Source organism: Phoxinus phoxinus (assembly GCF_949152265.1).
Source record: "Phoxinus phoxinus genome assembly, chromosome: 4".
NCBI lineage: Eukaryota > Metazoa > Chordata > Actinopteri > Cypriniformes > Leuciscidae > Phoxinus > Phoxinus phoxinus.
This window is the reverse complement of record NC_136879.1, coordinates 23,766,704-23,791,053: the sequence shown is the minus strand read 5'-3', so window position 1 is coordinate 23,791,053 and position 24,350 is coordinate 23,766,704. Positions and strand designations below refer to the sequence as shown.

At 36.4% G+C, this 24,350-nt stretch overlaps 1 protein-coding gene across 1 annotated transcript in view; it reads left to right on the top strand.

The window, feature by feature from the left end:
• b3glcta (beta 3-glucosyltransferase a) overlaps positions 1-24,350 on the top strand; it is a 68,637-nt gene that overhangs the window by 25,184 nt on the left and 19,103 nt on the right. Inside the window, exons 3-7 of the mRNA XM_079610852.1 lie at positions 591-630; positions 15,268-15,377; positions 21,222-21,298; positions 22,407-22,518; positions 24,156-24,292. Of these exons, the coding sequence (XP_079466978.1) occupies positions 591-630; positions 15,268-15,377; positions 21,222-21,298; positions 22,407-22,518; positions 24,156-24,292 (476 nt within the window). The remainder of the gene's footprint in view (positions 1-590; positions 631-15,267; positions 15,378-21,221; positions 21,299-22,406; positions 22,519-24,155; positions 24,293-24,350) is intronic.

Here is a 24,350-nt window from a genome sequence, read left to right as displayed (position 1 = left end):
TTAGTTTGTCTGAAGAAAGACAAACCTAAATGAAAGCCAAAATATTAAATGCAATGTAATATTAAATGTTATTCCTATATCATTCATTAATTTTGAAATTATACATTTCATTATAATATTAATAGATTAAAACACTTCTGTTAATATTTTTGTTTTCAATTCTATTTTAAGTCCCCGATTTTCAATGTAATGTCAGACTTTTTGACCCCACTAAATGTCAGTACTTTGCCTACAAAGTTATTCAAATGCAAACAAATAAATAAACTATTAAATTTGCCCTAGATGCCGATTGTATGTAATTTAGATATCTGATCTTGTCAGTAAGAACTTTCCAGGAGGACTTGATGACAACATTACATTTAGAATAACCATTAGTCTGCAGTTTATTTAGTCTTGGGGAAAGGTTGTGACTCCTATATCTCTCTCCCTTAGTGTTTAGGTTGTACTCATTGGCATGCTTTAATAGTGCTGAGTTTTCTTGTCAAAACGAATGATGTTATGAGTGGCTCCAGGTTGAACTTTTATTTACTTGCTGGTTCATTTGTAAACACTGCCTCTAATGTTGTCTTTCTCTCAACTTCTCTTCTCAGATCCATGACGCTGACAAACCTCCCTCTGAGAGTCAGCTCGGTGAGTATTCAAGCAGCTTCTGTTTCCTTTCACATCCTGCAAAAGTCAACCAGAGTGTGAGGAGCTTTTCAAAAGACACCAAAATCCCATGGAAATAATTCCTGTCAGAGACTTCAATTTGTATTTTAGTACCTTTTCAGGCTACTAACACTATGTTCTTATCACATTTCATTTAGTGTTTCTTCAGACCAGCTGTAAATATCACTGATGCCTCATCTAAACAGAAAATGATAAGGTTTATTTTAGATGGTTATAGTTGATGTGGCTCTCCGTGCAGCAGGATTGGATTTTAGGGCACGGCTAATTGATTTGGGTCATCGTTTGCAGTGTGCTGAACGTGTGTTTGATATTTCAGTGTTATTTCAAGGTTTATTACAATACCCGTAATTTAGGTTCTCTTGCAATTGCCACAGTGAAACATTCGAGCAGAAGGTGCAAAACGGTTTGGATGAAAAGAACGTCATTATTTGACCTCTTAATTCCAGCAACCATTACAGCTAAAGTGATACTGGTGTTTTGCTTTTCTTTTGTCTTTAAAAGGCCTACGCAAGAGCAATCAGCATACAAATGACTCTAAAGGTGCAAAGGTCAATTATGATTGGCTGTCGCTGCTCAACAAAGGAAATCTCAGTGGATGAGGCAGAGGAAGAGAGAAATGACAAGGACATGTTAAACGATGAAAGGAGATCAACAGTTTGAGCATAGACTGGGGTTTCAATTATGTACAGGCATGAAATTATCCTTTATAAAAAGCAGAATAGAGTTAAACATGGTCTGTTTGAAATGCTTCTTTGTCTGACTCAAAAGAAGGCAAGTACGGCAATTAATCAACTTCATGAAGTGGATGTGGAGTCTGTCGAAATTTAATGACTTTCATACATCAAACAGTTGAAGGAAGCCTGAAGTGCAAAGATGGTTAATTTCACAGAACTCTCACTTTCAAAAAGGTATTTCATATGCTTCAGCCCATAGTATGATTACGAATATTCTCAGAGCCTCTTTTTGCACCAAGCACGTGACGCAGAACAATAACCTTTATGGTTTTGAAGTTCTCTTCCTTAGTCTCCCAGAAGTGTTTGGTTGCCTGAAGCGCTTTATGCGTATATGTCAGAGAGGCATTCTTTTGAGCTTTGTTTTCTCTTGTAATGCACTCTACGGATAGCGAAAAGTCAAGCGCACTAGCATAATCTCTAAATTATTTCTGGATATTGTCTGCACAGCTAAAAATACTGTACTTCAGACCAAAGTCGACATTATATGGGGATGTTGAGAAGTTAGAAGTAGTTTGAAATGCATCATTCCTCCCAGAATACGCTCATATGGAATATTTGAGTGCGTTTAATCTTAAATATATATTTGTTTTAGAATGTTTTGAAGGCCTGCATGAATTTGATTGCAATCGAAGCAAACCGAGGATGCTTCCCTCATCCAACACTCCAGAACTGTAGTACCCGATGCCTCTCCATCCCTGTGCATAACAGTCACTTAACACAGTCACGGTTGCCATGGTGGTAACTTGACATCGGCCCTGTCTTATCTTATAGAAAGTCAGGGGCTTTTTTTGAATGTAATGAAGCATGATGAAGAGTTGGATGGAGTGGTTAGATTTGAACATTTGAAAAGGGATACAATTATTTATTTATTTCTGTTTTTTATCAATGCGTCAAACTGTCAAATAGAAAAGTGAGGTTCTGGGGTGTCCTTGAGGATGTTTTATACAACTATCTGATGGAATTTAACCTGGTTCAAACTTCTTCTTTGTTTAAACGTGCCATTGAAAATCATCTCAAAACTCTCAGATGGTGCATTAAGAAGATATCAGAGTCTTTCAAGAGCCTCAGGAAGGGTGAGATAACAGTTCCTCTGAGTTTCATTTTTAAATTGGAGATTTTTCAAGGGTTTTTAAATGAGACTTTAATGATGTCGGTTTGACTACAGCTTCTGAGTGTGAGAAAGAAAAAGGATATAAGTCGAAATGACACCAATTGGTTACTGTTTTATTAATAATAGCGCAATAACTGATATTTATACCAAATTTAAACGACTAGTTATATATAATGCCTAATAATGAAGTATATTACGCACATTGCTTTATCCAAACCCTCTATGATGTTATTTCGTCTATAAAACTCAAAAGGAGATGTTTTCAGAATACCCAAGCTGCTCATTTACATACATTTAAAATGGACAGATATTCACACTGTTGCTCCAAATTAAATAGCAAATAAATAGTTTTCTCTCCTGTATTGCCTCGTCTTTTAACGTTTAAAACCGACACAGCTTGGACATTCTGCCTAACATCTCCTTGGATCGACAACATGCTTCAACAGGGTGAGTAAATGTTGACAGAATGTTTTTTATCCTTTTAATAAAATAGTATGGGTTGCATCTCAAGTCTAGAATGAAATGCCTAGAAGATTTCAAGATCAAAGGCTTGTTTTACTTAAAAAAGGAACCTTGCCTCAGTATCAGTGACTCTTTTTTATTATATTCTTTTATCAGATACTCTCTTCTTCATGGTTACTCTCTGGACCATCTCCTAAAGGATCATTCACATGAAAAATAGCTAATGTAGATACAAGCCAAACTGTATTGCTTAATTAACCCGGATTTAGTTCTACTTTATCCAGCACTGATGACACTTCGGTTTCATAACACAACACCTTAGATGTGCTGTGTTTGTGTTGGCGTCTCTGTTTTCTAATGTGATTACGTCTATAAATATGATTAAGACCTTAGTCATTGTTCATAGTCATACTGCAGCGATGTCAGGTTTTATTACTTGGGCAATGTGCCAAGTTATTAGGAGTCTTTGCAATTTCTGCATTGGTTATGATCAAGATTATTCTGCCAGAAGGCATGCAGAGCATGGCTCAAACTCTGTAGTTTAGTTTAATGATAGGCTTGCTTAAATATATGGGGAGATTGGGGTAAGATGTGTCAGTGTGTGAGCTATGTCACCACTTTAATCTAGCAAAGTGCACTGTTTTTCTATCCATCTATCTATCTCTCTTCCCAACTATCTGAACTATATTTATCTCTGCAACTATCTATCTCAACTATTTGACCTTCTCCGTAACTATCTACCAACCAACAACCAACCAACTAACTCTCTGATAGTTGAGTGCCACATATTTGATAATTCCTGTGACAAGTTTTCTTCCTCCTCATCCTACAAAATTTTTCCCTACATCTCTCTGAACTCAAGTGACCCGCATTCTTTTCTGGGATCTGCTCGGAAAATCTCACGATGTTGCCTCTTCTGAACAGCTTGTCGCCTAGATATCCGAAAACTCAGATGCTTTCTGAGTAATTAAAGCGCAACTCTGCCTTTTTAAAAGTGGCTGAGATCATGTTTACTCAATCCACTTCCTTGCAGCGGCGCACAGTTTAAGACCTGATAATGAGGCTCACGGATTTGGAATCTTTTAAAGTGGAGCTGCCTCCAGGCCTTGAATTATTGATGCAAAGTAGGAGGTTTAAAACTGCCTTCAACGCTCATTAGTTTTCGGGTGAGATGCACACAGGGACAGGGACTGCAGCTTTATAATGAGCATGATTAAACCAGCTCGATCTCCCTTGCCTAAGTTCAGGTGTTGGAGTCCAGGAGGTTTTGTGATGTCCAACCCTCGCTGAGAATCCTAATGAGTGTTATTCTTTTTTCTGTTCTGCCAAAAAGTGTCTACCTCTCTCTGCTTTCTTCCCTACAACTAACACTCTTTCTCTCTTTTTTAAAATAGTTATTTACGTCATTGACCTTTCCATCGGTGAGTTAAAAACTATGCGTGCGTGTTATATTGATCATTTGTGCGGAGTAATTAAACAGAAATTCACAGGTATAAAATGGTGAATGATTATGCCATTAATGTTAAAATATAATATTCTTAAAATATATTAGACATTTATTTGCTAGGCAATTAGTAGGGTCAACTAGTTAACAGTTTCTAGATTTTTTTTTTCTTAATATCTTTAGCATCAAATCTTTAATTGGCAAGTTGTTTGTTAAACAGTTTGCTCATTAAAACCATTTTGTATTTAAGTTAATTCCTTTCAAAGTACTGCCACTTCAGCCATATACACTATTGTTAACAATTCGGTAAGATTTTTTTTAAGAAATATATATATATTAGAAAGAAAAGGCATTAAATCAATCTAAAGTGACAATTTCTTTAGAATTTTAGACCTTTACATTGTTGCAAAAAATATATTTCAAGTATTTATAAAGCCATTCTTCAAATAATTTAAGTATTTAACAGAAGTGTTGTCAACATTGAAAATAATAATACATGTTAATTGAGCACCAAATCAGCATATTAGAATGATTTTGTATGGTAGTGTACAGTATATATGGATGTCTTTAGCCGTTGCATTGTGCCTCACCTCAAATGATGGTGTGTCAAGTTAATAATCTCAAGAATCCTGTATTTTTTACATGAGAACATGTCTCATGTAAATGCATCTTATTTATTCAGGTGAACCCAAAGTCAGCCTAATTATACAGTGTTAATTAGTCATTAGTCGTTCTTATTTTTTTTTTAAATATGTAGATGCACATCCCTAAGTCACATTTTCAATGGAAAAGCTTTTCATCTTAAACCTAAGATGGTTGTATTTTTGGTTTTTGCATTAATGTCTTTTTGAAGCACCTGCGGGGGCCTTAAATCTAAAGGGCTATTTTTGCTCCGGCTGATCTAGCCAGCCTTTTTTTGGTGTGAAAACTCGAGTTCGCTTTTCTTTGCTCCCTCTTTCATTCCACCTCTCCCGTCTTATCTTGTTTTTCATCTTTTTCTTCCCTATCATCCTTTGATCCCTTTCATTCACTCCCTTCTCTCTTTCCCTTCCTTGCTTTCTCTCTTCTTTGAACGACGTATTACCCCGGTGAGTCGAAAGGGATTGGGTAGCTTTGCATACAAACTTGGATCACTCCAAATCGTTACATCTACAGCAGCACAATGATCTGAGTCACTGGAGCACAGCCAGTTCCACATTGAAACAATCAGCTCTGGGCCAGGATGCACAACGCCACCGCTCATGGAAATGAGCCATCGACAGTCTTTCTTGTCTCCCATCACCTGCCACCGAGCGTGCAAAATCCACTCTTGACATTCTCATTGTTCCTCCGTACGGCTTAATGGCCCCTCTTGTGTGGCTCCGTCGTTTAGAAAGATGTCTGTTATTGTTAAAGCAACATTCAAATCAGGAGTAGGCGAAAAAATTGTGCCATTATTCTTCACATTGCTTTTAGCTTTCCATCTGGTACTCATTGTCATGCATGATTGACTTGATTGACGGAACAAACTCTCTCTCCAGTTTTTTTGGGGGGGCTTCCCACTCCCCCAGTTATTCCAATTATCATTGTTGGTAGACTGCTGCTTATTTGTACATTTGCCAAGTCTCAGAGGGATAGTTCATCCAAAAAAGAACATTTTGTCATTTCTCACCCTTCATGTTGTTCCAAATCTGCATGACTTTCTTTCCTCAGAGGAGGAAATTAAATTATGAAAACAGGTTGCTGGTTGCTCCTTTTCCATTCAATTACAAAACAGTTACTGAAGCTTTCAAGCTTAAATGAACTAAACAAAAATGCAAACATGCAAAAGCACCCTTTAAATTTAGTAAATGAGACACTATTTTTCTGAAGCCATGCATTAACTTTTAAGTTGATTTAAGTTTTTTTTATTTTACTAACCAGTTTTATTTACTGCAGCCAAAATTGAATCGATTCAGTGAGTTGAACAAGTAAACTAAATCAGCCCAAACTGTGAAACAACTCTTTCAGACTGAATCAACTGAATTATTTGTTCGAGTCAGATCTTTTCAATAAATCATTCCCAAATCGAACATGGCTACTTCAAAGAGAACTAGGGCGGGCAAGATTTTAAATGAGTAAGAAAGACCACTTTTATGATGCTTTATAAAAAAATACTTTATAATATAGATTTTTGTGTTCCTTTATTATCCTTTATTGAAGCATTCAGTACCGATTCGTTGTAAATCGTTTAAAAGAATGACAAGCATATTTTCAGAATTTCTGCTGTTTTTCAGCAGAAGAAAGTAAGTCTTACAGGTTTGGAACGTCATGAGTTTGAGTCAAAACTTAATTTTCTTTTGGGGGGGAACTATTCGTTTAAGGGTGATGGATTAAGTTCTCTGCACCTGTTTTGCTGACGTTCAGAGATTTGACAATCCTCCGGCGGGGGCACGAGGTGACTGTCCTGTACGCTTCCCCCGGCCACCTCAGGCAATGCAAACTGTCAGCAAGAGTTTGTGCCAGGTGGATGGACTGTACCACCACACGCACACACCACACGGACAGCACATTAGTTTCTCTGCGTTCAATCGGGCATGTGCACAGACTCTTACTATGTCTCTGTTGACTAAATCGGTCCACGTTTGAGACTCATTGTGTCTGCATGACTCCAGTTAATGTTGGAAAAGGCTTGTCTCTGGACTTTTTGAGCGAAGTCCAAAAATGGAGCGATAAACCTGAAATTGTAGATGCTGTTGGTTGGTTAAACATGGCATTTTGTGCTCCCTACTGTTGCGACCTCAAAAATCACCTCTAATTACTGTACTTCAGTGCCAATGTTCTCTACTAAATGCTCTGATGGAACTTGTGAGCACCCCAATCGCTGGAAAACTTTTCTTCTTCTTCTTTTTAGCCTTTTTCACACTTCAGCAACTGCCATATGTCTTCACTGCTTAGTCTCACAGAATTTTTCTCTCCGATTTAAGGCGGTATGAGTGCACAATAAAGACTTTTAGCTTTTTTAGCTGATCCAAGCACAGCGCACAGAGAAATTCTTGATTGCCTGTTGGTTGGTTGTGCAGAATATTTGTACATGTCCTCAACCCCTTCGTCTACAAAGATTATGCCACCAACTGTTCAACTGTCTTCTGGAAAATGGCTTATTTGTATGTACTTGCATTCTGGGTCTAAAATTGCCATTTGGATTCAATTAAATAGTCTGCATCGAGATCTATTCCTCAGTAATCAGTCTGTTTTGTCAATACTCTGTTTTCATCTTACATTTTATTCACCTCAGACTTGTACCTGATTCACCAGCCTCTGGGTATAAATGTGCTATTTTCTCTTTAACTTTGTAGTGCTCTCTCTCCCTTCCTTCTCCCTTTTCTGTCACCTCTCTTTCCCTCTTTCTATTATCATACATAAGCAAACAACATCATGTCTGACTTTGTTCTGGGTTGCTGTAGAACTAATTTGAGTTTCTGCTGTCATGTAGTTCCATCTTGTTGTGTCGCCGTGGGACAGAATCTGATTGGTTTTGGTTCCTGGGTAGATGCAATACCATCTGAGGTTCATTTTTAGTGGGTTGCCTCAGTGTGACTATAATGATACACTTGCGTTCATCAGATGCCTCTTCCTAGTCTTAATATCTTAGCTCATTGTTTATGGGGAAACTGGAAAAAGAAAATCCTTTTTGGTAAAAAAAACAACCAAACACGTTTCTGGACGTGTTGTGCCTATATTTTTTTTAAGTTCATAACCATATAGTTATGACAGTAAATTGGTAAATCAGCTATACAAACCCACTTAAAGTACTTGCATTCAAAGTTGTTTTAGTATTGTGTGTATATACTGTTATAGTATTTATTCATATTTTAAATGGGATTTTATCTGTATATTTTCAGTTTAATTTATTTTAGTTTAAGTACTTTTGGCATTTTTATGTTTTTTTATAGATTTCTATTTAGCTTTAATTTATTTTTATTTCCATTTTAGTTTTTGTAATATTAGTACACAGTACAACTTCTTTGTCTTCATGGAGAACGCTGCTCATGATTGCTTTGCAATGGCAGACACCACGGGAGAGCAAGCTCCCATGCACTTTTTGGAGAAGAAAGCGCCGCGGAGAGCGTTTTCCACAAGTTTTTAGACCTGACAAGCGAGTGGCTCCTAATTCCCAATTTTTTTTTTTTTTTACTGTTTGTGTGATTCATGTTTTTCTTCCAAAGCAGCATGCATATATATATTTCTAAAAGAGTTTTTCACAGTAAACTTTCATGTATTTTGCATATGGTAATTTTCTTTGTATATGGTAAGGTTGTTTCACAGGTTGTTAGTTGTAACATTTTTGCAGTATTTTTACATTGCATCTTATTAGGTACTAGTGTTTCTGCAAATTAAGACCCCTGGAGGGTGACCAAACCCTGGAGAGCATGATGGGGGACAAGCAGAGGTCATAGCTTTGAAGGTGATACTTTATATGGGGAAAACAATTCACAACGATTCAGTGACTGAAGCTCAATTCTCCAGCGTCTCATTCAATACATCTCCCTTATCCAGAAGATTCAGTCCCTTTATCTTTCGAGTCACCCCTCCAGTAGAATACAGATTGAGCAGAGAGAGAAGTGAGAGAGGACGGAAGAAACCTGTCGAAGGATCACATGCTTCTAAGCCCTGTAATCAAATGATACCTCACTAAATGAATGATAGACCTCAAGTCCCCTACTACTTTCTCTTCACATCAGTCACCCCTGTCTCCTCTCCATGTCAGAGTTTGATTGGCCTTCTCATCCAAAATAAGTCTAACAGTTTGAAGAACCGTTCTCTGCATTTTTACAATTCAGTGGTGGTCTGCAGTGAAGAAATTGCTGCTTTAAAGCCTTGTGTAATAATTCAATACATTTCTTAATTGCTTACTTAGCTCCATCACGCATAGTCCTCGTCCGCAAATTTGGTGCGTGCAAAAGTGATGGTGACCAAGCTTAGAGAGAACGAGGCTGATGTAAGGTCAAAAAGAAAGACAAAATGTCAAGGCTTTTCCTTTTCCCATCCCTCTGCTGTTCCGCTGTTTAATGATTAATCGAACGCTATTAGTGGAGGCCACACCATTTAAATTCAGCTTTAATTAGTTTCTTTTTTTACACACTGCTCTGTGCTTTCATTCTGACATCACACAGGCATAGAGACACAATGAAAGATTGGCAAGCACCTTATCATTGACGCTTGCCGAGACCGGATAACTGTTATTACTGTGGCACCCCACAATGCCAGAAAAGAAAGACTCTAAAATGTTCTCAGGCTTTTTATACACCTGCACAATGCCTGTCTTAACACACGCAATCACTCCGTTGCGAAACCTTGTTAGCTGCTTACAGTACATGTTTCACTCGTTATTTTACCCGTCGGTCAGATACAATAATATATTATTTACAAATATCATGTACATTGGTTGAGATTTTTTTTTGAATGTACTGTATTTCAATAACTTCTGACCCTTACAAGATTACTTATTTTGGCCAAAAGAGTATTCTTATCTGACAGTGGAGAAGGGAATCCCATAATACATTGTGACTCGTTCAATGAAAAAATTACTGTAAGATGGCAGACGAATTGAGAGAAAAGTTTATTTTATGCTGTATGTTTGATTCATTCAATAACGAAAAGTTTATAAGAAACTTTTATTTCAGACATTTTTTTTAAATAAAAAGTTCAATCTGATTGAATACATTTAAAATGTATTTTACCCAGTATTTGCGTCGTGTGTTTTTGTGCGTATTAGAGGATTGTGTTGCTAGCTTGGCAACAATCTAACAGCAAACTATTCTGAAATTAATTGTGAATGTCATTTACAAATTAATCATGTCTTTTTGAAGCACTATTTGTATAGAGTGTGAAGTTATGTTGTAGTTTAATATAGAGCCTATATAGAGTGTTCCACATAAGGTTCCATGACTGTAAGCATTCTGCCTTAAGATGTGGTCAAATTTTGCCACAATTTTCAGTGCAAAAACGGTCCATTGTTAATAGTGCACACTGATGTATTGAAACACAGCTCACTCAGAAGTCACTTTCAAAACCAGCAGCTTTCTGTTGGTCAACATGGCAAATCCACCTGACCAGCGTAAGGCGATACATTACAGGCAAAAACAGTGTTTTTTGCATCCATCTGTCAATTTTGGGCTCTTTGGCTTTTCATAAAGTGTGTTTTCAGACTAGTGGAAAGAAAACATCCAAAATACACTTTTAACTCTATCTTTTAGAGCACTTTATCTAATTGCGTCTGTAGTAGATTTAAATTACAGTACACATCTTTAAAGGCCGTTTTCATTGAGCCAGAAATCTCCACGTCAGTAGCACTTACATACACCAGAATTTACAGTTTTGTTCTGAAGGTTTTTACTGAGGGATTTGTTCTTATATAATTTTCGTTAAGTATGGTGATATCTATTAGTTTTTCTTTAACCCTTATTCAAGTGTCTTGCCTTAAAGGGGAGGTCTAAAGCTAATTCATACGTTCTGACTTATTTACACTGTTAAAGAGTTGGATGTATGACATGCCAAATACACTCCTTCAGGATTCACTATGGCCCTAGGCTATATGATGTCATAAAGGGCGGAATTCCATGTATGGCACTTCTCCTGGAAGAGCGTGTGCACACATCAACCAGAGCGAGCAGCGCTGCCATTTTGTTTTTAGGCCAGAATAAAAAATGTCACCAAAGAAGTGTGTTTTCGGTTGTAAGGGAAAGATAACCTTGTTCAGATTCCCAAATAACCCTGCATTAGGGGAACAGTGGATGGAGTTAGTATTTCCGGAGCAGCAACGGAGTTGTGCAAGTGTGTTTGTTCCTGGCATTCCGGTGACATGTTTTATGAGGTCCAGTTCGACGCTAGATTTGCAGATTGTTTGAAACCGAAAGATGGAGCGGTTCCAGCGCTAAAATATCCCAGTCATGATTCGGAATTGCAGGCGCTAAGTAACATCAAAAGTGTGTGTAAACAACACGAACGTATAGTGAATCAAAAGTTATCCAGGGATAGCGGGAGGATGTATGGTGCATGACTCTTTAGCTCCGCCCACGGCACGCCTCCAGTAGCTCGGCTTTTTTCGGAAAGAGGATGCAATACTACTCAATAGGTACTCTAGATTAACATGAGATTGGCAGAATCTGTGTGTGTTGTTATGTGCCCTTTAAACGAAATCTGTGGGGAAATCGTGAAATTCCCAATCGCATGGATTCCTGTTGAAGTGTCTGAATTCAGTGTCATAGGATCAACTTTTGTTACCATGGACAAACCTAGTGCACCGAAATGCATGTATACTATAAATATAACTCTGAAAAGATCCTATCACATCCGTATGCAGACACATACACGTACATGCACACAAACTTGCAAGCGTACTTAGCACAAAGGCTTTTAAAAGTGGGATTGTGCCACTGAACGCTCAAGGATGCGAATGGGAAGCTGGAGTGAACGGCGTGTACATTTCTTTATAAGTCCCTGTCTATCCCTGAGGCAGGCAGATCTGTAAGAGATGGGCATGCCGTGGTTTAGGAGGTAAATCCCCTTCCCATCAGAGCCGGCAGATCAATAGCAGCTTTGAGCTGGAGAAGGACAGAGCGGAGACGGCAGGCAGCAATACTAAATTAAAACAGCATGACACTACATAACAGATCATGCCCATGGCCCCAGGCTCTCCTGCCCCTTAGCTTTGTGTGGACCGAGGGTTCAAGCAAAACAACTGTAGCTTTCAATCTACACAGACTGTGGCCCTTTTTACACCTGGTATAAAGATGTGTTTTTGGTTGATCAAATAAGTGGACAACATTAAATACATGTAAATGTACAACGAATATATATGAGTGTATATATATATATATACACAAATAAATGTAAACGGGTTCAGGGCTCTACAGTGCGAGCATTTCATTCGTATTTGCGACAAAAAATAGATGTGTGCGAACTGTCAAATGCATTTAGGAGCATGAGTGCGAATTAAACTTTTATATATATATATAACATCTTATCATTTTAAGAGGTTTTCAATTAATAATAAACTAATCCACTCTTGAAAATGAAGACTCTTATGTTCACTCTTACATCCAACAGAACACCGGGATTGCTTACGAGACATTGTCACTACAGCTGCTCGAGCGCGGAGAAAATGGCGGATAGTGATGTACAACTCGCTGAGGGCGGAAACTATGGTAATGCAGGACTGTCAGTCAGCAGCCGTGGGCGGGGCCTGAACAGTATGATGTCACACTGCTCAGAGAATCAAAATGGCATGTCTAATGAGACTGCCTTGGTTTAATTGGGATCTAAAAAAAAGAGTGGGTGGATTTGTATCATTGTAGGGTGATTGTGTACGGATTTTGCATAATAGCTGCGCTTTAAATGTGTAATGCCTCGTTTGTTAACATTAATTAACAAACTAACAGTGATCAATATATTTGTACAGCAGTATCTATCTTTGTTAATGTTAGTTATTAATAATATTCATGTTCTTGTTAGTTCACAGTGCATTAACTACTGTAACGTTAACAGATACAACTGTATTTTACTAGTATATTAGTAAATGAAGAGATTAAAAATAACTAAGATTATTATATGCTGTAGAAGTATTGTTCATCCTCAGTTCATGTTATTTAATGTATTTATACATATGTAGTTAAACATATAATATTGTTTACATTTTTATTATTTATCAAAAAGTACAGACTATTTATTTTGATTATTAGTTGTTTATTTGATGATTCTAAATATCCATTGAAGTGAATATAGCATGCATCCGATGCTCACTCACTAGTTTGTACAGTGTATTTGGGGAATTTTTTTTTGAGAATATGAATATGTCTTTGCACTGGAACAGCTTGGACAATGGGACAGCCTTAGAAACTGAAACCCTGGGAAGAGGGTTTACGACTTAACTAGGGAGCAGATTGAGGCATACAGAGATTGTTTGCTCATGTCAGCCGTTTTCCACATTCTCACTCTTTCTCAGCCTGTCTCGGAGGAAGATTACGGAGCTGTCGCTTTCCTCATACTCCTCGTCTCGTTTGTGTTGACAAATGAGCCTCGTTTCTCAGAGCTGCTTAAAAACGGCATGAAGGAGAAAACTCGGTGTCTAATCATAATTTACGATGTGTAATATGCACTGTATGGCCACATTTTGCTGCAGATGTTTGAAAGAAACCTAATAAAGAGATCCAGAGTGCTGTGGCTGGGCAGAGAGCCTTGTACGTGAGCTTGAGCTGGAACAGAGCTCATGATGAAGTGACTGCAAGACTTATTGAAGAAGTGACTTATCTAATTGGCATATGGGTTTTATTACATGACAGAGCTTTCTTACTTGGGAGAACATATGAAAGCAAAGTTAATTCTCTTTGTCAGCCAGCCTACAGATTTAGAGTCTGTTTTCAGTGTGTGGGTGTTGTAGTGTAATGAAGTGGAATATGAGTGCATTTTGCTGGTTGTTCTTTATAGTTAAACTAGATAGTTTACATTGCACCTGCATCAAGGATTTTTAATACCTCCTTCTATTACGACATTTAATGCCTTTTTGTTTTATAAATGATTAGCTTGTGGAGATAAATATCGAATATATCTATATGCTTCCTGTGTCTACACTTCTTAAAAATAATATTTTACCCAAATATTGTTTCTAACCAAATATAGCTTTTCTTTCATCTTTTACATACAATGAAATGAAATGGGGACAGAGCTGTCAATCTCCTAATATATTATTATTATTATTTTTTATTACTGAAAAAAAAAGTAAATTCCCCATCCATCCATCCATCCATTCATCTTCTATTCTGAAAATGATCATGTGATGATGTTTCCTGACTGGTTTGATGATAAACATAATGTTCATGTAAAGATTCCATGACTGTGACATTAGACAAATGCCACAGATTGTATTCGGTGAGATCAGTGTCTCAGCATGTTAAATCCGAGTCTGATTACAAAACTCACAGGCCTTCAAACAACTTACACTCATGACTTAAAGCCTCTTATGACACATTTATCAATGAGGTGGTCATAGCTAATTCTCTGTTTTTAAAACTCATTATAAATTAATCCTTTGTGAATTATTCAAGAGACCATGCTGTTACATTTGTATGTACGTAGCTACTGTAGATCAAGAAACACACTCCATCTCGAATCAGGTCTTATCTGTTTAGTAACCGTGGTGATTTCACTTCTCATTTGGAACATTGAACTTGCCAGATTTGAACTTGAGACTTGAGATAGGAAGTTTCTGTAATATGGCCCCAGAAGCATAACTGTACGGACTTGAACTAAAGCCCAGAGAGTTTTGCTTTATAAAAACTTTTTTTTCTTTTTTTTCTTTCAATCTTGTAGCACATTCATAAACTGACAGGTGCGCCATGCTGCCCTATCTCTTCCCGGGGCAAAAACCCTCCAAATGTTATCTGTTTAGAAAAAAAAAAGGATGATTATCTTCAGGGCTTTTAGATTTATTAAACAGAGATAGTAGATAGAGACAGAAATACACTGGTTAGAGAGCAGGAATTCGAAACCTGCAGGAACCTGCATCTTATATTGGCACCAAGGTTCAATGCTAACTGAGGAACATATGTGCAATGTTTTTATTCCCTCTTTAAATATTGTGCCCGTATAATTTCTTTAAAAAAAAAAAAACATTAGTTGATGTTAAAATTATTTGATAAAAAAAAAATCTGCATGTCCTTCCTGTGCTTAGAGTTTAGAATGAATACTTTCCATAGATATGCTTGCCTTCGCAACAAAATAATTCTTACCCAGCCTTAATGTCATCACTCTCAATGGAAAACTGTGGTATGCCCTACAGGAAGCAACTTAACAGGGATGACATGGTGAGTGTTTTCTCTTTGTTGTAGACTTGAAAGAAGTGGTGTTTGTCATCCAGAGCCAGAGGAACTCTTTCCATGTGCAGCAGGCAGAGAAACTCAGAAAAGACCTTCTTCAGCAGACACAAGCTCTTCAAGAGGTATCGCTATTTATTTTTTGATTCACATTTTCACTTCTGTTTTTCATGACCATTTGACCTCATGCCTGGCATGTGTTCACATAATTTACTCTCATCAGTTCAACCCAAAGAGAAATTATTTGTGCAATTATGCTCCAATTTTGTCCATGACTTTCTGGACAATTACACCCATCTGTTCTGAAACTTTTGCTAAACCAGATTTACAATACCAGTCAAAAGTTTGAACACACCTACTTATTCTTTCTATATATATACACACAGTATGTACACGTCGTACTGAAAATTCTCATTTTAGTAAAGGCGGAAAGGCAAGGACAGATCATGAAGTGACATTTTCACTAAGTGAAGTAGTGGGATTGACATTTGAAATGTTAAAAGCTTTATTTCAATGAGAGACACTGTTGGGTTCATCCTCAATATTCCACCCTTGATAGTGTGTTCTATTTATTTCTCAGCATGGCGACCATCCTCTGAGAGTGAAAATGTAATGCAATCTATTTTTTCCTCCCCTCACATCCTCACCTGATAGTTTACCGCTTTTGTAGACAAACTCTTTCTGACTGCTTGCTCTGAAAATCTGGAGTGCCAAACCACAATAACCTCCGAGCCCTGCACCAGTTCACTGAGCTGTCACCCTCCGATCCAATCAAAACCAGATTAAGAGACCGCTCTTATCCTGCACTATATCCCTTCTGCTTCCTTTCTTTCATTCTCAAGCTCTTCTTTTTGCAAAACGTCTTAGACAAAAATTTGTACAGTACAATGGATTTTCGACAGTGTGTTGTAAATTGTTTCATCTTTCTCGTCTCATATCAGATTAGATGCTTTTTAGCAACACTTTGTGAACGCAAATGAAGTGAGAAGAATGCAGTGCAAATTGCAGAAAGTGCAAAAGTGTGTGATACCACATTCACTCAGTAGAGTGCTGTCAAACAGGACCTTCGTCAAAGAATGCCTGCTTTTGTGACAAAGTTGAGTTTTTTTAAATCACTCGCCCCCAAGCAAACAGCAAATCCATAGACAAGGACACACAAAAAAAAACAATAAACAATGTAATCAAATCCAACTTTAACTTTGTAGGCAATTTCGGAGAGGCTAGCAATAGCAAGCTAGGTTTGAATGCATAAGATCCCACCCTCCCTTCAGAGCCATGCCTCCTTCAAAACACAATGTATACAAAGTCTGCAAAGCGTCAAAGACTTGAGATTGCATTAAACTACCTCATGTCTCAAAGCAAATAACATTACAATAGTAATGATGAATGTAAACAACTTGCAAAGCTCAGACTTGTACCACCTGACTGCTGCAGATTCATTTTACCGTTGATATTGTTTACTTGGAAACGCATAAATCTGAGAAAATCACGGGTTGCCATCTCGTAGTTACGGTTTCTACATTGCATGAATGCAGCATAGGCTCATTGTTTTGGAGGAATTGTAAAAGGCTAACTGTCTGTCTTCAACTCGGCACAGCCTTACGGAATACACTGATGACGTGTGATGTCTGCGCAAGCAGGCGCGTGGTGGTATGGAAATACAAACATTGACAGGAACATAGAACATCATATCATTGCATTCGGACCGAGAAAAAAAATTGTCCTGTGACTTTCACAAAAGTTATATACATGTTTTAATATTTAGACCACTTCTATTATTGATTGCTATCAGGATGTGAAGAGAGTTTTAACCAGTATAACATACAATTATTATAAAATTGTCTACCCTACCTTTAAGATCATATTATAAATGAATGAGGAACTAGGCCATGTACATGTTGTCAAGAGTTTGAGTCAATTTTATCCAGATGAACAAAAAAAGTTCTGTTTAATTGTATTTATTTAGCCCTTTTTTATACGTTTTCCGTTTTCCTTCGTTGTATTGTTTATTTTATTGAAAATGTAATTTAATTTAAAAGGAAAATATTATTAAATGTAATATTTATAAAATCTAATCTAATCTATTAAATTAAATGTTTTCTTTTTAATAATAAATATTATATATTATATATTAATTTGTGTAACTAATAATAAATATTTATAATAATATGTTATGCTTTACTTTTATTTCATTATATAGACAAACAAACAAAAAAACACTGATTCATTTTTTATCTTATTTTTGTTCCAAAGAAGAATGTCAATAATAACAGAATTATTATTTTGGGAGGAACTGTCTTTTTAAATAATGGACCCTTTTCACATTTCTGGGTTTCTCATAAGCGGAAGTTGTGATAAATGGGTAAACACACTAAAGGAGAGCTTCTATAGATGAGACTGGATAACATCAGAGATATATGGAACTTCGTTTTTCCTCTGAAGGAAGATACAGCCTTGTACCTTCAGACCTTGGAAGGAAAATAGTGCTTGCTGCTTTACGCATTGCCACAAGATGTCAGCACTCGTCTGAGACATGAGAGGGTTGATTTCTGATGCTCGATCCTGGTTTCAGTAGAGCAATTAGTTTCTCTTTATTTGGACTCACGAGGCCTAACATCTATTCGTCACGGAGAAATACTCCTGCAACATGCTCTACATGTATGTGCACATCAATTCTTACTCTCTCTGTCGGTCTGTGAACCCTGACAGCTTCAGTATTGTTAGTGTAAATTAGACTTCAGATTTATCACTCTTGCCCTGTGTGACTGTACAGTGCTCACACGCTCATATTAACTCCCCAGTGTGCAGCCAGCAATGAATGTTACTGTATGTTGTAAAAGCTGTGGGATGTTTGTTCCACCACTGGAGGGCTGAAGCAGCAGAACAGTGGGGGCGTTTACTGCAGAGAACAAATTCAATAAGACCAGCAGTCTGTAAACACAGAGTTATTCATTTCTAAAGCCCTGAGAGGGCACAGAACAGAAGTCTGCTAACTATATGGCAGCAACTGATATGACCTGATCTGGACAGTGCTGTATAGTAAGAAAGTACAAATACTTCGTACAGTAATTAAGTACAGTTTTTGTATATTTGTACTTGAGTGCAACATCTTTTGTTGACTTCTACTTTTACTTGACATTGATACTTTTACCCCAATACATTTGTCTAGACCCTTTCGTGACATTTGCAGCTGCAAAGTGCAAAAAATAACAGGAAGTAATATTTGCTGATTGGTCATATTATCCTGTTCGGAAATTAATCTTTTGATCAATTCGGTTCCTTTAAATTTCTCAAACTAGTTCTTAGTAAGTCAAACTCAAATTCCAATACCCTGCATCTTGTGTTTTAAGACCAAACTCGTCTGAACAAATTTATTCATCTTACTGCAGTTTTATCTCTAAAAAGTTTCCTTTATTTTGTTATATTGTGGATTACAGTGCATTTGTAGTAGGACATTCTCATTTAACTGTTCAGTTCTTGAGTTAAAGTGACAGTTTACCCCAAAATTCAGTTGTTTACTCGCCCTCATGTATGCATTTATATTATGGAGAAAAATATATATAAAAAAATGTAAATACAATGAAAGTCACTGGGTTTGTTGTTTTGGACCACTTCCATTATGGAAAGAATGTTTTTAAAAAATATCTTTAGTGTTTTGCTGAAGAAATTCATACAGGTTTGGAACGGAATGAGGGTGAGTAAATTATGATGTTTTATTATTATATATATATATTTGTGTGTGTGTGTGTATGGACGATCCCTTTAATAACTCTTATAACACAGCATCTCAGTGCTATTATTTGTAAAATGTACCTGTGCTTTTAATACTTGAGTACTTTTAATATCAGTTACTTTAATGCTTTTACTTAAGTATTTTTTTTGTGAGCAACTTTAACTTTTACTCAAGTCAATTTCAAAAACTGTATTTTTATTGAGTATGAGAATTGTAAACTTAATACAACACTGGACCAGGACTGTTTCCTTCTGTTGATGTCATTTGCATTGCTTTTTAGATAATTGAACCTTAAATTGTGTATAATTTTAGGAAATGTGAGTTTAAAGTTGTTATATCTAAAGAGTGTGTGTGCGTGTGTGTTCAATCACTGGTATTTTCCTGGAAATGTTGATGTAAATTTGTAATTTAGTTTTGGAGTGTGCAGACATGGAGTTTAATTTAACAAATATTAAAAAGTAGCATTTTTAACAAGTCTTTGTGTATTCTCAACATGTAATGCTTCCTGATTCATACAAGTAGTAGTGGAAGGAGTTCTGTAATTGCGATTGACTTGGAAAATACAACTGGGTAATTCATTACAGACAGTGGGGACGCTGTAATTAGTTTCATCCATTAGCTTAAATTTGCCCTAATTAATTACACTGATACACAGACACTCTTAGCAGAGCATTACAATATAACATGTTTGTCCCAGTCTCTATGGTAATCAGGCTGAATGTGCAGAGAACATTAGATAAATTAACCTGACCTCACAACTGAAATGCATCCTCATAATAAATTGTATTAGTTTGACCTGACATGCAGCTTTTTAAAATATTGTTTATATGCTACCTGCTGGCTTGTATATTTTATGACATTAAGTACCCAAATCATAAAAAAAATAGCTTAATGGGTATATTGACTATTCTCATCTGTAATGTTTTTTGTTGCTGGTCAAAAACATGATACCAGCAATCGTATTTAGTGTATGTAATGTTATGCAAGTGTTTTTTTAAACTATCAGTTCAATAGGTTGTTAGGCCAAACTTAGATGGCCAGTCTTACCAAATTGTTTCATTTATCGCCCATGTTCTCTCAAGGCAATATTCCATCCAAAGCCTGACATTAAAGTATGTTTAGATTAAAAGACATTTTCCACCAACAAAATGGCACCTTAAGAATAGTGCAAAGGTTTATTATTGAACCGTTAAATCAAAAGGGACATTTTTTTGGGTGATAAAAAGAATCAATTTCTTTACCAATGAGTTACAACTCTTGACCCACGGCGTCAAGGAGGGAAAACTGTAAGACTAGAAGAACTGGAAGAGAGGGTTACTCTCTGAGAAAACAAAGGAAATGCAAGCTTTAGTCTCTTTTTGCTTTTGTCTCTTCTATGACATAAAGGACAGACAGATCAGACACTTCTAAGACCCGAGTGTTAATTTTTCACCTTTCTGGTCTCTGGCTGCCACGTGATGGAGCCAGGGCAATCATCTGAGGTAACATAAGGTAGCAAGGTCACGCCGACCCCCATTTTCAACATCTTTAGTCACAGCGTGATCACGAACCCTTTTTTCTGGTCACATCCTAATGAGCTGCATCAAGACACAATGGGTGTCTCAAAGTCCTCAGTCATTCGTGTCTCTCTTTGGAGATAAGAATGACGTTTTTGTGAGCACATTTGTGAATGTATTAAGGGGTAGTACTGAACATGAGCACTCTCTCATCTGGTTCATTGTCGCTCCTTTTAAAATCACAAATGTGAATTGACTTGGGATAAAAATGTTAGTCCTGATGGGATGTTGAAAACCTTTTTTTATTGCATATAGAACACTTTTGTAGCTCAAGGTTATGATTTTCTACAGGCTGATGATATCATTTACATTTCATTTTTTTTACATTTATGCATTTCGCAGAGACTTTTATCCAAAGCGACTTGCATTGCATTTCAAGGTACACATTTACATTATTATCAGTTCTTGCTTTCCCTGGGAATCGAACTCATGACCTTGGCGTTGCAAGCGCCAACACTCTACTGTTTGAGCTAAGTGTGTATCAAAATATACACATAAATATATATAGATCATTATACTGATCGCTCTTCTGTTCTCTCTTTGAAGGCCATTCATGATTTTGCTGACTGTTGTCCTGAAAGTAAACTACTGTCTCAAATCAGATAAACACTTGATAGCTGGCAGTTCTCATGGTTTCTTCCCATTTTCTCATCGTCTGTAATAGTGTTTGTCTCTTTCAGAGTCCCCCTGTCGTCCTGCTCCTGCACACACTGTCAGACAATGAGGGAGACTGGAGCATTCTCCCACTGCTGCCTTAGTAAGTGCTGTAAAATCTGACATTACAGACGTTCAGCATGGTGAAATCTGTGTTAAAGGTTGAAGTGAGGTTTACTTGGCTTATTCCTTAGGCTTAATTCAATGATAGTACTGATTGAATATCAATACAGTCAGCTGGGATTTTACTATAAGCATTAATTATTGATGTTTTAGATTTTAAATAATATTAATAATTATTAGCAGTAGTAGTATTATTACTAGTATTGTTAATATTAAAATACAATATTAATATTGTTATTTAGTCATAATATAAATATTTCATAAGGACTTATTCATTTTACACTCACTTTTGCCAGTTACTTTATGTATTTTTTCTCTTCAAAATAAAATTTTGAATTTTTTCAAAATAAAAATTTCAATTCTTGTGGATCTCCTGGCAACACACACGAGTTGTCTATTAATGAATCAGTACTTTGAATGATTCAATTAAGTAAAAGATTCAGTGACTCACTTGTAATGACTTTGAGAGTGCTAAAAAAGTATCTTCTGTATAGTTTGAATGTGTGTAGTATGATTGTAATCTTTTTAAACTTCAACCATTTTGTTGTTATCATGTGACCTGCCAGCGTCAGTTGTGTTGCTTCACTGCCATTCATAATCCTCTCCCGTGGCCTCATGGGATAATAAAGTTTTCATTGTATGCACACTTCAGAATCTCGACGGAAGTAGGTGGTCATCTGGGGACTTTACTCTACTCTTTTATGAGTACTGTTCATTTGGACAAACTTATTTGGTCACATATTGTTTTTCGCCTACTGTATAGTAGGGAAGTATGTGATTTCAGATGCAGCCTTTCATTCCTGACTGAATCAGAACAAATTGTTTGAGTGAATAATTCAGTGACTCACTGATAAAACAGACACATGTTTCCATACTGAATGAATCAGGGTTTTTGAGCGAATCTGTGATTCATTCATAAGACTCTTGTCGCCACCTACCGCTGTAACAATGTTACTTGCAGAAACAATTAAAAACTCTCCACCACTAATGCACAGACTGTTTATGAATGTTTGTATTCTGTTTTCTGTTTGTAATAACTGGTTTGTTTCAATAAAACTTTTGATAATGCATAATGTTCTTCCCTTCAGCTTGTCGTCACAGTTTGGGAAGAACTCTTCTTGGATCATGTTTCTGGAGGAGGACACCAGAGTGAAACTCCAAAAACTTAATAAAGTCCTCAGAAAATTTGACCGCAGAAAAGTAAGAACTTTTCATAATGTGCTGAATGTGATTTAAACAGAATTCACCTTTAGCACTATACTTGATGTATCACAGTCCCTATGAGTGGAGATAGGTTGACATAGTGTTTTCTTATGTATATTCCATCCTGCTGTTCAATGAAGACTTATTCCTGTGGATATTCATGCTCATCATGATTTTAAAGGATTAGTTTACCCAAAACATTTCATTTCTGTCATTAATGACTTACCCTCGTGTCGTTTCAAATCCGTAAGACCGTAAAATCCGTTCATCTTCAGAACAAAAATGATATTTTTGATGAAATCAAAAGAGGTCGCGAGAATACTTTTTGTGCTGGAATTTTTTTCCAAAAATGACGACTTCATTCAAAAATTTCTTCTCTTTGGTGTCAGTCTCTGATGCTGTTTAAATATATGACCAATATATTTTGCATTGGCATCACCTACTTCTATTATGAATGAAACCTTAACACTTTTGACAACATTTATTATTTTGAATGCCTTACTCGAGAGTATAAGCACTTAATGCTGAAAGCTAATTTACATTGATCTTGTCATGAAAAGTGAAAAGGTGTGTATTGTGTATGCGCTGAAAGATTCTGCAAGACGCTACTGTATCAATGTTAAAAACCCTCCTAACAGAAATCACATTAAATTGCAAAATACGTCATAGCCCATAAGTGATATTCATGTAATTTGCGGTTGTTATTCTGAAAAAATACATAAACACATATAATATAAATACACTACCAAGCAAAAACTACTTCAACCTTAAGGTGAAACTAATATATTATATAGACTAATTACATGCAACGTGAGATATTTTAAGCCTTTATTTGTTATAATTTTGATTATGGCTTACCTTTTCACAATATTCTAATTTAGAATTTGGGGTTTTCATAAGCTGTAAGCCATAATCATCAAAACTATAACAAATAAAGGCTTGAAATATCTCACTTTGCATGTAATGAGTCTATATAATATATTAGTTTCACCTTTTAAGTTGAATTGCTGAAATAAGAACTTTTGCACATTATTCTAATATTTCGAGTTTTGCCTGTATGAGAGTAATGAAGGGAAATAATTCAATGAGTGAATCTTTTTCACCTGCATTATGCCACTTGTCATTCTCCACAGTATATGTTATACTCGGTCTCGGACATATATATATTATACTTTTTTTTTTTTTTTTTTTTACCAATTTCTCTTAAAGTTTTTATATACAGTATATATATTTTTTTTATATTAATGAAATTTGACAGTGAAGGCCATTTACAGCTGCCATACTAAACAAGAGACTTGTCACAGGTTTCCACTTCATTCAAATCTGTTCACCTGACCCTTTTCTAAATAACACCATAATGTAAACTACATTATGATGAGTCGCTTGTACAGTGCATTCAACATGACAATACGAGTAAGAACTTTTCCTGGAATAAATGTGTTTGCTTTTGTCTTAATTATTATTATTTAACCTATGTCAATATGTACAGAGCAGGATTGACTGTGAAAACAGAATGAAAAGTTTGAGACTGTAATGCCCCACACAGTGTCATATGAACGGGCGGCAGCTGTTAAGGTGTGATTTAGCCTGAGATGACCATCACGGTGTCATTAATCTCCACGTTTTGCCCTCAGGAGTGGTTTCTTGGCAAGGCACTTCATGATGAAGAGTCCACCATCATCCACCATTATGCCTTTTCTGAGAACCCAGTGGCTTTCGAGTACCCAGACTTCTCTGCAGGATGGGCGCTTAGTATCCCTCTTGTCAACAGGTTTGAAAGCTGAACTGACTAACTGTCACAAAGCAGATCCAGGGATAAAGTCTTCCAG